Source organism: Micropterus dolomieu, linkage group LG10, assembly GCF_021292245.1.
Source record: "Micropterus dolomieu isolate WLL.071019.BEF.003 ecotype Adirondacks linkage group LG10, ASM2129224v1, whole genome shotgun sequence".
Lineage (NCBI taxonomy): Eukaryota > Metazoa > Chordata > Actinopteri > Centrarchiformes > Centrarchidae > Micropterus > Micropterus dolomieu.
Genome location: NC_060159.1, coordinates 12,955,439 through 12,970,721, shown reverse-complemented (window position 1 = coordinate 12,970,721; position 15,283 = coordinate 12,955,439). Strand labels below are relative to the sequence as shown.

The window sequence follows — 15,283 nt, the reverse complement described above, 5'->3', positions numbered from 1 at the left end:
GAAGACGGGCCTTGACATGTGCTGGTTTAAGCAGGGGAACCTTCCGTGCCATGCATGATTTCAAACCATGACGTCTTAGTGTATTACCAACAGTAACCTTGGAAACGGTGGTCCCAGCTCTTTTCAGGTCATTGACCAGCTCCTCCCGTGTAGTTCTGGGCTGATTTCTCACCTTTCTTAGGATCATTGAGACCTCACGAGGTGAGATCTTGCATGGAGCCCCAGTCCGAGGGAGATTGACAGTCATGTTTAGCTTCTTCCATTTTCTAATGATTGCTCCAACAGTGGACCTTTTTTCACCAAGCTGCTTGGCAATTTCCCCGTAGCCCTTTCCAGCCTTGTGGAGGTGTACAATTTTGTCTCTAGTGTCTTTGGACAGCTCTTTGGTCTTGGCGTACATTTTCTGTCTCTTCAATTAAAAGTGATCCCATGCTGGCTGTTCTGCCTGTTGGTCTTTATATAATCAACAGTGTTGTGATACGTAGTCCCATTTAGAGCACTTGAAATCCAGATTTGGTAATCCTGAAAAGCTCTGGATCAATCCAATGTTTCTTAGAAAAAACGGCAAAAAAGTAAGAGGGATTACGTGATCAGGGATAGCAAAACATGCGATTTCCAAATCCGGATCATTCTGATCCAGATTTAACTTTTTGAGCGACTGGGCCCAGATGAGCATTTTTAACATCCTCAAATTTGCTCCTAAACTCCTAATATTTTATTATTATGATTCAGGAAAGTTCTGATTGTGTTTTCATTTTTCTATTTAACCTATACAACTGTATAAGTCTCTGCGACCCTGTACACAGGATAAGCGGTTGACGACGGATGGATGGATGGAACTGTATAAGTAAAATAGGTAAACTAAGTATATTTACCTCTGAAAAAAACAGTGACACAGTTCAACACTGGCCTCCATTTCTGTACACTCATAATTATGGACTTTCATTCGTCATCAATAAAAGGACAAAATGGCATATTGATCAGAGAATCTTATATTGTGAGCGTCTGCTTGTTATCTTCAACACATCGTGTGCTGTGTTGGATTCAATTTATGTAAGTGCTTTTAACAAAATAGGTGCATCCCTAAGTGTCTTAAAGGGCAGCAAAGGACACAAAAGCAATTACGGTATAAAAGGAAAGATGCAGAGACACTTAATCTGGTCAGAGGGGCTCAGGGATTTTCTCCAGGCTGTCGATGGATGAGTTGTTGTGTCTAAGTGAGCAGGAATGATCCCTCAGGAAGAGAAGCTAATAGAATATGTCAAGGAGAGGCTAAGGCCTAGTGAAGCCTTATAGTTTGTGCGTGTGTGTGTGCGCGAGTGAGAGAGGTGGGCAGAGGGAGGGGTAAATACAGCATTATTCATTACCTTGGGCTCCTTCAGGTAGCAGTACATGGCTTGAGTGACATCAGCAGCATGAACAGCATTGTGATAGGGATTCTGGGAGTGGTAGTCGTCTTGAACCATGCCTGGCAAACACACAAAGATAACCCAATTAAAAGTTCCCAATTTTATCTGATCTTTTGGCAACACTGCTGAAACTTTCATGTAAATGCATTTAATTCTTCAGAGAAGAGGCTTCAGTGGAATAGGTACAATCCAGTTTACATGCCAAGACTTTAGCTTAAAAGTTCAGTGTGTAAGATGTAGTAGCATCTAGTGGTGAGGGTTGTGAATTGCAACATTCTATCCAGCCTACCCCTAAGAGGGTAAGAGCGCTACGGTGTCTGACACAGCACAAAAGATGTCTCTTCTGAGACAGCAGAGAGTGGCCAGTCAAGATATTAGGTTTCTTTAGGTATATTTATTAAGAAATTATCTTTACTTAATTATTCAATAAAACCATATATTATTGCAACTTTGCCACAACTGTATGATTGAACTGGTTAATTAAGGATTATCATAGATGTATTGCTAAACAACTACACATGTACTTTATTTCTTTGTAAAGATGGATTCTTAGAGACTATAGCTGCACAAAACGTGGTGCTTTTGTTTTCTTCTGCCGTTTTTAGATGCAAAGCCTCTCTATGAGTTGTAGGTGAAACTCATTACCAGGATCATGATTAGCTAGGCTCGCTCCAACACGCTGTATGCAGTCATGTGATTCTGATGACACTTGATATTCAAAATGAGGCATGAAGGGATGGAGTAAAGCCTGTACTGTGCTAGTTACTGTTTGTTCATTGTATTGTCTCAGTCAACATGTGTGTGAAATCTGCAATCAATCCAATTCATTCGTAAAAGTGACATCAACTGTCAAATATGGTCACAATCTCTCCTGCTTTCATGAGTAATGGTATTGAATAATACCCCTTCTATGTAAAAAAGGTCATCACTTAATCGTATCACATTAAACATTGGTCTGAAATTTTATCATAATTACTGCATCAATTCCTTAGTTATGGCCAAAAATGTGTTAGTCAAGGTAATTTTGAGGTCACAGTGACCTTGACCTTTGTCTACCAAATTCAAATTGCTGGTGCCAAATCTAAAGAAGTTCCCTGTCCTTCCTGGGATATTGCGAGAATTTAACGGACGGATGGATATGTATACTTTCTGTTGTGAGGGTATTTGCCGTGCATGTACATGTAAATGATCAGTTTGCAGGCAGTGAACATCAATTACTAAATTCAAGTTACATATTCTGCTAATAACAGAACTAGTCTAAAAATGTATAAAGTTGCCAAAGTGTCTAGCAAATCTCTAAAGTCATGAGCCTAAAAAAATTGGGATGCACTTTTACATCTCTTCTTGCGGGAGAGAAAAGAGGGGAGAGGGAGGATGGGTATAGTCTGTCACACTTCCTTACCAAGAAACCTGTGTAGTTTGACCATGTCCAGCTGGAAGTGGTGAATGAGACCGTAGACATTGAATAGATGGCACATCAGAGTCACCAGGCTGTTACCTAACACACAAAACCATTCAAGAAAAAAACTTTTTTAGCGCAGTAAGTCAATTATCTGAAAATTTGATTTTATAGTACATAATGTATGTGATCACTGTATTATGAGAGAAAAAACAACATCACCTTCTAAAAACACACAATTAGTTCAAGTGAAGGCATTTGGTATGTGAGGGACAACATCTGTTGAATTTTAAGCAACACAAAAAGCCATCTTACCATTTGTAAGACGGTCAAAGAGGAAAATGTCAAAGTTCCATGTGCCTACTTTAGATAGCATGTGCTGTAACGAAAGACAAGTTGTAATCAGAACTGATCCGTGATTCACACCTAACATGTATGCAATACAGCGAGCTATGCCGGTACCTGTACCATTTGCACAGTTGTTTGGGCTGCGAGTGTTCTTACCACAGCTTGTCCCAGGTAGTCATCGTCCAGCAGGTGCAGTGACCCTGGGGTGTGGGGCACCAACCCCCTGAGCAGCCTGGAGGCGTGGCAGTATCTCTGAAAGCTCAGCAGACGCTTCACCTTTCTCCTGGTGCCGGACTCTACCTCCCCCTGCTGGGTACTGGCTGAAAGTTCAAATGATTCACATTACCTTGCAGACAATGCAGACTACCTGACACACATTACCTGCATGTGACAAAGTAGTGCAGCAGTCACAGAAACATCTTAAAAACATTCCTGATTTGTATGCGGCTCCCTTAAAGGACTAGGATTTTTGGAATTGAGCAATTTCGTACTTCATCAGGCAAGTAGACAAATGTTTCTCTTGACGCAAATTTAAGGCTCAAGTACCCTGATTCTGTCCCCGAGCTGTGTTCAGAGACAAGCATTTCCCATAATCCAAAATCAAAATGCTGATAATTACGTGCATCACATATTAGTAGCCACATCAACAAAATTATTAGCTGTTTAATAATTATTATACATGTGGGTAAATCTGGCACATGGATTATTGTAGGAGCTTTCTTATAATCTGAGAGATTTTTTTATATCAGGTTGTGTCCCTTAATTTATGTACAGAACTCACTTTAACAGCTTTATTAAAGTCATTACATTGAGTAGTTTTGTATTTAAATGTGTCAGAAGACTTACTTTTGAGGATTCGCAGGTCAATCAGCGGGTAGGAGCCTCGTCTCTCAACCAGCAACACACCAGCATGACTAGTGTTCAGTCTGCCATCAGCTGCAAACGGACAAAGAAAGAGGGGAGGAAAAGGAGCGCGGGGGGGGGGAGAAATAGAGGAAGAAATATAAATATTTGGAGGCATTACTGATGTTCTGTTGTGGCTACTTTTACAAACATGCTAACAAGATCCATGAATCAAGGAGAGAGAAGGCAGTGTTTAGACTAGAGAAGAGGAAACAGAGGAAGAATCAAGTAAAAGGTTGATGGCTACACGACAAGCGGGAGTGATGAGAGAATAACTGAGCAAAGTGTTCTCCAGTGCTGTGAATTGATGTTCAACATAATCAGCCTCAAAAAAGCAGATCTAGAGACATTCTTAAATCAGCCTCAATGAAACAAGAGGATCTTTGACATCGCTGAATCACCAGGACATCATGTGGATTTCACGCCACGGTGCAGCTGTTATGGTGCATATCTGAACATATTTTACTGATCAGACTGCTGCATTGACTGCGTATATTCTGCTCATACAATAATTATTCTTGTTTTTCCTGTAGTTTTACAGCGATGCTGATTGGTTAGAGTGGTTCATTTTGCAGCATAGGTATCAGGGCTTGTGGTTCATAACCTGTGTGTATTATAACCAACGATTAAACAGAAGGAGTTGCTTTTCTGCTACAAAACAAAAGGTGTTTGATTCTATAACATGATAGGCACCATTTAAACAACTTAAATGTTTTCTTGAGAAGAAAAGGAAATGAATATTAGTCGTGCTTATGTATTTCTGACACTTTTTCCCCCTTGAATCCTTGAATACTGTCTCTGTTTAAAATGCGCAGTTCACATACCCTGCGGCCAGTGACAAGAAGACACAACAGAACTAGGTCCTAAGTCACAGTGCACATGCACACACAGGCAATTTACACTTGAATAAACTAAATGGGAATACTGAATAATTTACAGATCAGATGCGAGGAACTGGAGCGTATTATGTCCCTGAGGTGCCCAATTCACATCACCTCTGTGACTCCCGCTTATGAGAGCAGCTAAACTACCTGTTAATGGGTTTAAATTCACTGTGGTAACTCCCTCAGTTTGCCAGATCTTGCCCTGGAAGTGCAGGTTGCCAAAGGGGCAGGCCGAGTTTGCGGGCAGGTGTTGTGGTTTTGGTAAATGTGTGTGTGCGCTGTGTAAGCCACCCACATTTGGTGGAAAAGTGCCATCATTCCCTATTTATGCATCTTATAGTCTAACAAACAAATATAAACTGCTTGGGTGGGGAAGTGACTCAGCCTTGTGAGGCAGAAGAGTCCTGGCTGCCGGCCTAGTTGAAGCAAGAAAAGGGGGAAAGCCTCGTTGCTTTTTTATTATCCTGCATGGTCGTGGGCGAAAAGCGGAGGAAATTCATCATCTGGAAAAAACACCACAGTAATACACACACACACACACACCACCCCCTGGCTCTCTTCCTTTACTCAAGCCATCTCTCCATACTTCTATTTTATATGTCACCACATCCCTCATTCCTCCCCTACTTCTGGCTCTTGTCTCCACATCCTTCTCTCTATCCCTTACTACCCACTCAACCTTCCCATCATCCTTCATTCCTTCCTATTCAACAACAACACCCCCTCTCCCTGTCTTGATCCATCACCCCCCCCCTCTCGGTGGTAAATAGGTCATTGTCTCTGCGCAGCTCAGAAGTGGGTCATTTTGCATGAAAACGTGAATCAGTTACAAAGGGTGTTTAAAGATGTGGCAATGCACACGTGCCTCATCACACACCTGTGCATGACACTCAAAGCGTGCGCACACACGCACATGCGCACACACACACACACACACACACACTCTTGCGATTGAGGTTAAATCCCTGATTCCAAATGCGAAAACAAGATCACAAACTTGGCAGACATCACTCTCACACACACACACACACACACACACACACACACACACACAAACTTAAACACGAGGCACTGATATAAATATGTTCACATGGGTTCATTTGAATCTGTGGGTGTTTACGGCACAAATTGTGCTTTGGGACTGTTTTCAGACACATCACTGCAACACTCGAATACAAACACTTTTAAATACACAGTGGCAGTTTCCTGCTGCCTGCAGCTGCTGCTTTATCCGGATACATAGACACACACAGTGCATCCACACAGCTGGCTGGAATCTCCAGATACAGTTAACTCACTGGCAGTGCTAACACTTTTCTGCGTGATTTGGCAGCAAACAAGCCAACATATACTGTATGTTACACTCCAAAGATATGTTGTACTGATTTATATTTGCTTATCCCACCTTTCTTCTAAACACATTGAGGCACACACATTTTCAAGTACTTCAGAACTTAAAGAAAACGTGGCTTCATCTTCTTCTAAATGTACGAGTAGCCTAAATTCCAAAAGATTGTTTAATATCACAGCAAATTAAGAACACCAGCTAATTTGAGGGGCTTCAACAAGTGAATTCTTGGCACTTGGGACGGTTAATTGATTATCAAAATAATCTGCAATAAATATTCTGCCGATTGACTAATCAATAAATTGACTAATCATTTCAACTCTATTTAATTATCTAATAGCTTATTTTTCATTATTCCAACTATCTTGACACAAAAGGCAAAACAAATTACAAGGGCAGAACTTTAAAGGAAATGTCCCTACCAATATATTTTTTTTAAATATAGTGTACTGTAGGTGAATTGTCTTCATCTGCAGCACTGCAGAAATGTAACATATTTTAGATATTTGTTTTTAATTTTTAATGTTTAAGAGCTCCTCTACGTCAATGTTTTGCCACAACAAAATTTACTATCAGAAAAAGTTAACTTTTAATACATTTTTAATATTTTTCAGTTGGCCTGTATCCTTGGGATAAAATGCTGAACTCTGAAAGAGTAATTTTTTCTACCCATCTTCACCTATAAACACTGATCTTTTTTTTTATCCCCTTTCAGTCCTTGCTACAGTAAATGTCAGAATGACTCACTATCACCACTGACAAGTTATCTCACAGCGTCCCTACACATGTTGTGGTGAGATCAAATATTGCACAGATAGCCTTTCACCCTCTGTCAAGGGTCATCAAATGAACGAGGTCATCACTATGCAGAGGGAAAGTCACAGGAAGTGAAGAGCGTGCATTTGTCCATTTTCCACCTTATGAGTCAGTGCTTGTGCTCAGGTAATTCCCCACAGTGTGAATCATCACTTCGTCATAACTCTTCAAAAGCACATTTATATGTACAATTTTCCAATTTTGTAACCAGCTGATCACTGCTTAAATTATTACTCTGTAAAGACAATGCTTGTCAATCTCAGTATTCACTACTCGTGTTTATATGCTAATATCAAAGTAAAGTCTTCTACTGCATCATGCTCACTAAACGGCGATGACATCACCTTTATCAAAAAACATTTGACAGCTTCAGTCTTGTGTCAATCTGACATTAACAACGACATGATATCAATGTATGAGGCAGAAAGCCTGATGATTAGATCTGGTCATTGTTTTAATGTCAAATCATCCTGTCTCTATTGAAGTCATTCACATCTAACTGTCAACAATGTTACTTTGCGTGGTGTTACACTCCAGAGAGATGGGACAGCTCGACTGATGGTGTCACCTCAGCGTCATCAGCAGAGCTGCAGCTCAGCAGATGTTAACAGAGCTTTATTTAATGGACAGTCTTGGGCTTTACAACCCAAATCCCCCATTTCACTGTCTACTCTGCCTGGGTGTCTGAGCTGCTCTGAACCTCGTCTCAAACTACGTCACTTACAAATCACACACGCACGTAAATATAATGCCAGAGGCGTGCTTGTCAAAAATAATCTGTCACACACACACACGTCACCCAGGCATGTTCAAATATTCAAATCCAGGAATTGGTGCACAAAACCACACAAAACCAAGACCACATGTATTCATAATGTGTGGCCTGCCAAAAAACATGAACACTATTTTAAAGAGACAAATGAACAATAAATTAAACACAAATCACTACACAAAGGAGGAAGGATGTCTTTTTTTCTACCATGAATGTGTTTTCATGTAGAATACACAGTTGCTGTAAAACATACATTAGACATTAAATATTTATCAGATATCTGACTCCCATAAGCATGTACAACACGTAGTACGTGAAAGTTACCCTCAAGATGAGCGCTCCTGTCCTCTATGTCATTCTTCACCTCCTCTACCTCTTCCTTCTCTGCTTGTACCCAAGCGCTCTTCTGACTTCTCTCAGGCCCCAGAGGGCCTCCCCTGCGAGCCTTCCAGGCCGCCCTGAGGTGCCGTATGAGGGCAGGAAGCTCCAGGGCCAGCGACAGGCCCCCGCAGGTAACAGGAGGCATCCTGAGAGGCCCCCAGAGCGGTGAACGGGGAGCCTCATCTGGACAGACCCCGACTTCGACCCCAACACCGAGACCGGAGTCCCGCATCCTGAGATCTGGGCCCCAAAGCTCCTCCAACACTGGCATCCTCACTCCAAAAGAAAGCAGATAGATGACGGACAGGTGCAAGGAAAGGAAAGATCAAAGTGAAGGGAGGGTTGAAGCTGAGGAAGGGGAGAGAAAAGACGGTGGTGAAAAAGAGAGTGGGAGAGGAAAAGTGATGGTGGAAGGACAATCTCACTGTCAGGTAGCCATAGGTGAGGAAGAGGAGGAAAGACAGAGATAGTAGCAAGTCGGGATGTAGGACAGCAGAATAAAAAAACAGCAGGGAGAGACAGAATCAGCAGCAGGAAGGACAGAGGGACAGGGAAACTGAAAGAGAATGGGTGTGGAGTGATAAAAAAGGTGCAGGGAAAAGAAGCGCTGTAAAGCCCGATGAAAGAAGTGAGAATCCGTCTCTATCCCTCTCTCCCGGAGTCGGCCGCTGACGGTCTGCTGCCTCCTTCTGCCGCATTCTCTCTCCCCGCAACAGTCTCACTCGCGCCAGTGTTGTTGTAGAGTCTGAAAGCCCCTCCCCTCCCCACTTGGAGCTCGCTTACACACTCTCTCACTCTGCCTATGTGCTGCTACCCCGATGGCAGACCAATAGAATTTGTGCAGAGCTTTGGGTTCACGGACAGAGCGCCGTCTCACAGTCAGGTCAGTGGGAAGACAACACATATACGCAGAGTCACACCTTCCCCACATGCATTTCTATAACACACAGGAACACTTTTGTACAGACTTTGCATATAAAAGCAGTTAAGAGCATCAGAATAATAAAAAGTAGAGAAAGAAGCCCGTCAGAATTTACCAGAGCCCGAGGTGATGCCTTCATGTTGACTCCAAAAAATAAAGGCTTCAAATAACAATGATATAAAACCGAGAAAAGCAGGAAATCCTCACATTTGAGAGGCTTGAACCTGAAACTATTTTTTTGTGAATTTACATAAACAATCATTTTGTTGTCTAATTGTGCACATTTATTTAACCTTTTACACAAACACCTTGTTTCCAGACACACTGAATAAATAACATATTGCCACAGGAGCAGCCTCCATTGGAACAGAATATTTAGCTTGAAGGTAAAACAAGGTACAAGCTGTGAGTCACCCCTCATTAAGGATTCACTGGAATAGAAACACTTTGGCGGGTTTGATTTATTTGTTCTGAATTCTCCTGTCCATGTGACTAACCAGCCTTGGGCTTAAACGCAACTAGGGTTCCTGATAGAAGCAGAAGGACACGTTGTGATTGAAACATTAAATTATTGGAAGCTCAAAGAAATGTCAAAGATGGCCTCTAAACTAAAGACTAAATTGTGCTCTGCGGAGTCTCAGAGTCAGAGTCCGATTCAGCCTTAACTGAATCAGTTTTAACGCAGATAAACTGAACATCCGTTTGGGACTGAAACCACTCTCTTCTTGTTGTCCTTAGATGTCACACCAAAGGCTTTCCTATGGCTGCCTAAAAGATCAGATATTAATTAACATGAATACAATTAGGTGAATGTATGAAGTAAATAAGACGCATGCGTTCCTCTTTACATACACGTAATCATGAAGGATGCAGTGCTATAACCATTAGATTTTTCCAGGGAAATGTTCCCTTGAGAAACAGTCACACGCAGACGAAAGTACTGATACACACACACACACACACACACACACACACACACACACACACACACACACACACACACACACACACACACACACACACACACACACACACACACACACACACACACACACACACACACACACACACACACACACACACACACACACACACAGGCAGCCACATAGCCTTGAACGTCATACATTAGACACAAGAAGTCGATTGCAAGGAATCATGAGACAAAGAGCGCTAAGATAAAAGATACAGGCTGTGAGAAACCGTGAGAGAGGCAGTGAGACGTAAGTGATTCAGTGGAAATGCACCGTGGCTATGATCAGTGTACAGTTGTTTTGTTGTAGCTCTGATCAGCAATTCATATTGTAGTGTAAAATATTGTTTTTCCGTCAGGTGTAGCGATATCATGACAAATAAAGCACGTCCCTTCCTCAATTTCTTCCTTTAAGCTGTGAACACACCTTAAGATTATTGAAACCTACAACGACTACATACTTCAACAGACCTTTTTCACCAACATGCTTGCATGTTTGTTTGTCTTCACAGTCACATATTGAAAGACAACATGTTTCTGATTACAGTCACGATACTAGTTAACCCCTGAAATCCTGCGGGAACGTGAATTCTCATGTGTTTCTGTACCAAACCTCCATCAAAACGAATTTATGATGCAGTTGTGTGTGGAAAAGGGAAACGAACAGGGAAAATGCAACATTTGAAGGTGGAGGTGGGTGAGCTTTTTAAGAACGAGGTGAACTTGGGGTGAGCTCTGCACTTAAACCTGATGAACTGGATTATACAATTATTCTCACTCACGAAACATTGCACTGCTTGACTTTTTGGTCTCTGTTTGTTTCCATCATGTTCTCTTCTGCTAGGCGACATCGGCTATGCTCCTTCCCATCGTAAAAATGGCATCATTATGTTTGTAAAACAACCTTTATCAGCAATTTAAGAGACTGAAACAGTGCCAAAGACAGCGAAACTACCCCTATTTATTTTAACCAGTAAAACAAAATTATAAAACCTGTACTGTAAAATACAATATGTGACTTTGATAGATGTGAATGTGTGAATAAAGCTGAAAGAGAACAGTAGCAGCAAAGAAACGGAGCCAAGATTCGTAACTGTGTGAATGTGTGAAAAGAGAGCATGTGACAGGGAAAGTAAGAAACAATGATACAGTGATAAAAGCACAGAATTAGAGGGAGAAAGATATCAGACAGTAGACAAGGTCAGTGGGAGTCTAGATGAGTAAACTTGGGAGTCAGCCAGTGGACTGCTGGCTCCAATGATCCCTTCCTCCCTCTCAGACTCTCAGACACACACACACACACACACACACGAGATGCCCAGTATGGAGTACGACTGAGCACTCAGCGTTCTGTGTGTGAGTGGCAAAGTCTTACTTTTGATTCCCTTCAATGAAGCCACAGGTCACATTTTCTGGCAGGTGGTAGCAGAGGGTCAGCCAGTGACTGAAATGGCCGGTCTAAAGAAAACTCTGGCAAGTGTTTGTATCTACATTACTGCTTTTTTGTGCATGTGCATTATGAATAATGAGTAATGTTTAAGGCTGCTTCAAACTTGCACACAACTAAGCACTTTTTCAGGGAACTTTTAAACAACTTTGACTTTAATATGGAGAAGAAAAAGCTTTAGCTACATTTCAAGGTCTGAAACTGTAGTTATGATAAACAGGTACATTTTAGTCTCCAGTCCAGACACTACTTCACCCATGACTGGAGTAAAACACTTAACACTTGCGTACAGGCTTCTCAACTAGGTGGGTTCAGATCTATTACTTACTTACTTCAAATGGACAGAGATAGCAGAAATATGCCTCCATGTTTCACAGAGATTAGGCCAAACATTAATTACAGTCTGAAGCACTGTTAGCAAATATTAGGACACATTCAGCACCATCAATTTGCAGCTAACTATATATATTAACAACCTTTTGCACTGAGGTATTCAGGTCAGTTAAGAGTTCTTACCCAGCATGCGAACTTGCGTGGCATTCTGCTCCGACCTTTTAAATGCGACTGCTCCACACCTCTGTGGCAGAGAGAAAGAGAGGCTGAGATTAACATTACAACACCCCAAAATACACACTGCTATCAAAGAGCATCAATGGGCCTCGCTAATAAATAGAAACTGTGCGAAAAGTCATGGTGACCCCTCTTTGCAAGGCTTCACACACACTCACATACCTCTTTCACTCTAGTGTGCCATTCCGCCAGCCTGTACTGTACCCACAAGCCCTCAATACCTACAGGAGACTTTAACTTTACATTTCGTCTTCTATTCTTTCACATGTAAGCAACATTAAAACATATATAAATTAGTTTTTCATTAAGATACGAATTCTGATTAAATGATTATGTGTGTAAAAATCAAATAACTTAATCTAGGGCGCTTAACTTAGGCAAATATATGATGTCAGTCAGTGTAATTCACTGTTTTATATCCTTTGCACGTTTTTAGTCCACTAAATAGTTACAATGGGGATGTTTCACAATTTATGTCACCTTCATTCGTTTGGTAGTAAATCAAAAACTAAGTCATGCTTTTGGAACTGGAGTAAAAGCATCTGTTTAAAGACAAGGCTATTCTTCATCTTAGTGAGCAAAATAGGGTAAGTGCATTTAGCGACAGTGGCATCTGCCGTTCTAGTAGCAACATGTCTGTGTCTTGGACAACAACACTGAATAAGTGGGTCAGGCATAAACTGGCAAGGATTTGCACATTAATCACATGCTTCCACATGGTTGGTCCTCATCGTCAGGGTCTTAGTCATCTTTTTTTTTGTCATTTTCTTTCAGACGTGTTTGTTTCAAATCCCAGTTTTTTATTTAAATACTGATGACAGACAGACATGCTGCTTTTCTCACATTTATCTGCTCACTCTCCCCTAACATAATACTGCTGGGGGATTTTCATATACATATGGACAATACCACTAATGCATATACAAGGGAATTTACATCTTGCCTGGACAGTTTTGGATTGAAGCAACATATTCACTTTCCCACTCACTCCAAAGGTCGTGTTTTGGACTTGGTTTGCTGCTCTGGTGTCACTCCTCATGGTTGCACTGCAGCTGACCTCCCCATTTCTGATCACATGTTAATTTCTTTTAATGTCAACTTAACACTATCCAAAATAAAACTGCCACGTGTCATTTCATTCAGAAATATTAAGGACATTAATTTAAACACTCTCTACTGAAATTGACTGCCTCCCCATTATAAACTGTTTTTCCAACCCTGATGATCTGGTTTTTCATTACAACGATGGCCTACAAAACATTTTAAATTCTCTGGCTCCTTTAAAAACCCGGACTGTTACCTTCACCCATTCTGCCCCATGGTTTACATCAGAACTACGCCAGCTCAAGGTAAAAGGTCGTCGCCTGGAACTCCTTTACAAGAAAACTGGACTCGTTGTGCACCAAGAAATGTACAAAAACCACATTCTCCACTACAAGGATGCTCTTTTACAGCCAAATCCATCTATTATGCAGATATAATCAGTTCAGGTGAAGGTAATACCAGAACCCTGTTCTCTATGGTCAACAACCTAATACAACCACCGGACTCTCTTGCATCTCATCTGTACTCATCTGCTTACTGTAACTCCTTAATGTCATTTTCTTATTCTAAAGTGAACAAGATTCACCAGCAACTGACTACTAATACCTCTCACAGTCTGGCTTTTTCAGGTCACGCACTGGTCACATCCCGCATTGATTATTGTAATTCTCTTCTCGTTGGTCTTCCACTCAAATCCATACATAAACTTCAACTGGTTCAGAACTCTGCAGCCCGTATCCTCACCAGAACCCCTTCTATTAATCACATTACTCCTGTCCTTCAGCAGCTTCATTGGCTTCCAGTTAAATACCGCATTGATTTCAAAACTCTGCTCCTGACCTTCAAGGCCATTCACAACCTCGCTCCTCGGTACCTTACTGACCTCCTTCATATTAACACACCCACCCATACTCTTAGGTCATCTTCTATTCACCTCACTGTACCTCCTGCTCGTTTGACCGCCATGGGGTTCAGAGCCTTCAGCTACTCTGCCCCTCGTTTCTGGAACTCTCTTCCACCAGACATTTGCAACATTGACTCGCTTTCCATTTTTAAATCCCACCTGAAAGCACATCTTTTTAAACTGGCATATCCCACATGATCACTCTTCCTCAATCTTTGTTTCCAGTTGTTTTGTACCCTGATTTTATGCACTGTAATTATAGTTGTTAATTTTATTGATTATTGCTGTACTGTTTTATGTTTTGTAAGGTGACCTTCAGCGTTCAGAAAGGCAACCTATAAATAAAATATATTATTATTATTATTATTATTATTATTATTACACACACAGTCCCTGGCTACTGTATAGTACACTTAAGTACCGGGTTGAACCCTCCTTTGCCTTCATAACTGCTTTAATTCTTCGTGGCTTTCAACAAGGTGTCCTCAGAGACTTTGGTCCATATTGACATGATAGCATCACGCAGTTGCTGCAGATTTGTCGGCTGCACATCCATGATGCCAATCTCCTGTTCCACCACATCCCAAAGGTGCTCTGTTGCATTGGTCAGCAACAATACTCAGGTAGGCCCACACCGTTACACCACCACCACCAGCACCGTCAATACAAGGCAGGATGGATCTATGCTTTCATGTTGATCAGGCGAAATTCTGACCCTAAAAAAAAAAGTTTCCTGTTCTTAGCTGACAGGAGCGGCACAAGGTGTGGTCTTCTGCTGCGGTTGCCCATCTGCTTCAAGGTTTGACATGTTGTGCGTTCAGAGATGGTATTCTGCATACCTTGGTTATAATGAGTGGTTATTTGGGTTACTGTTGCCTTTCTGTCATCTCAAACTATTCTGCCCATTCTCCTTTGACCTCTGACATCAACAAGGCATATTCATCCACACAATGCACGCTCACTGGATATTCTCTCTTTTTCAGTCCATTCTCTGTAAATCCTGGAGATGGTTGTGCATGAAAATCCCAGTAGATCAGCAGTTTCTGAAATACTCAGATCAGCCCGTCTGCAACCAACAACCATGCCACGTTCAAAGTCAATTAAATCCCCTTTCTTTCCCATTCTGATGCTCGGTTTGACCTTCAGCCAGTTGTCTTGACCATGTC

At 41.5% G+C, this 15,283-nt stretch overlaps 1 protein-coding gene across 2 annotated transcripts in view; it reads right to left on the bottom strand.

The window, feature by feature from the left end:
* LOC123977398 (cAMP-specific 3',5'-cyclic phosphodiesterase 7B-like) overlaps window positions 1-15,283 on the bottom strand; it is a 25,704-nt gene that overhangs the window by 7,900 nt on the left and 2,521 nt on the right. The window contains exons 2-7 of one of the 2 annotated variants that reach the window (XM_046060048.1): window positions 12,116-12,176; window positions 4,003-4,092; window positions 3,313-3,476; window positions 3,124-3,187; window positions 2,812-2,907; window positions 1,368-1,468 (exon numbers count right to left, since the gene is read on the bottom strand). In XM_046060048.1, coding sequence (XP_045916004.1) covers window positions 1,368-1,468; window positions 2,812-2,907; window positions 3,124-3,187; window positions 3,313-3,476; window positions 4,003-4,092; window positions 12,116-12,176 — 576 coding nt within the window. Of the gene's footprint in view, window positions 1-1,367; window positions 1,469-2,811; window positions 2,908-3,123; window positions 3,188-3,312; window positions 3,477-4,002; window positions 4,093-8,203; window positions 8,968-12,115; window positions 12,177-15,283 lie in introns of those variants that run through there. The other variant, XM_046060047.1, reaches the window with a different exon arrangement.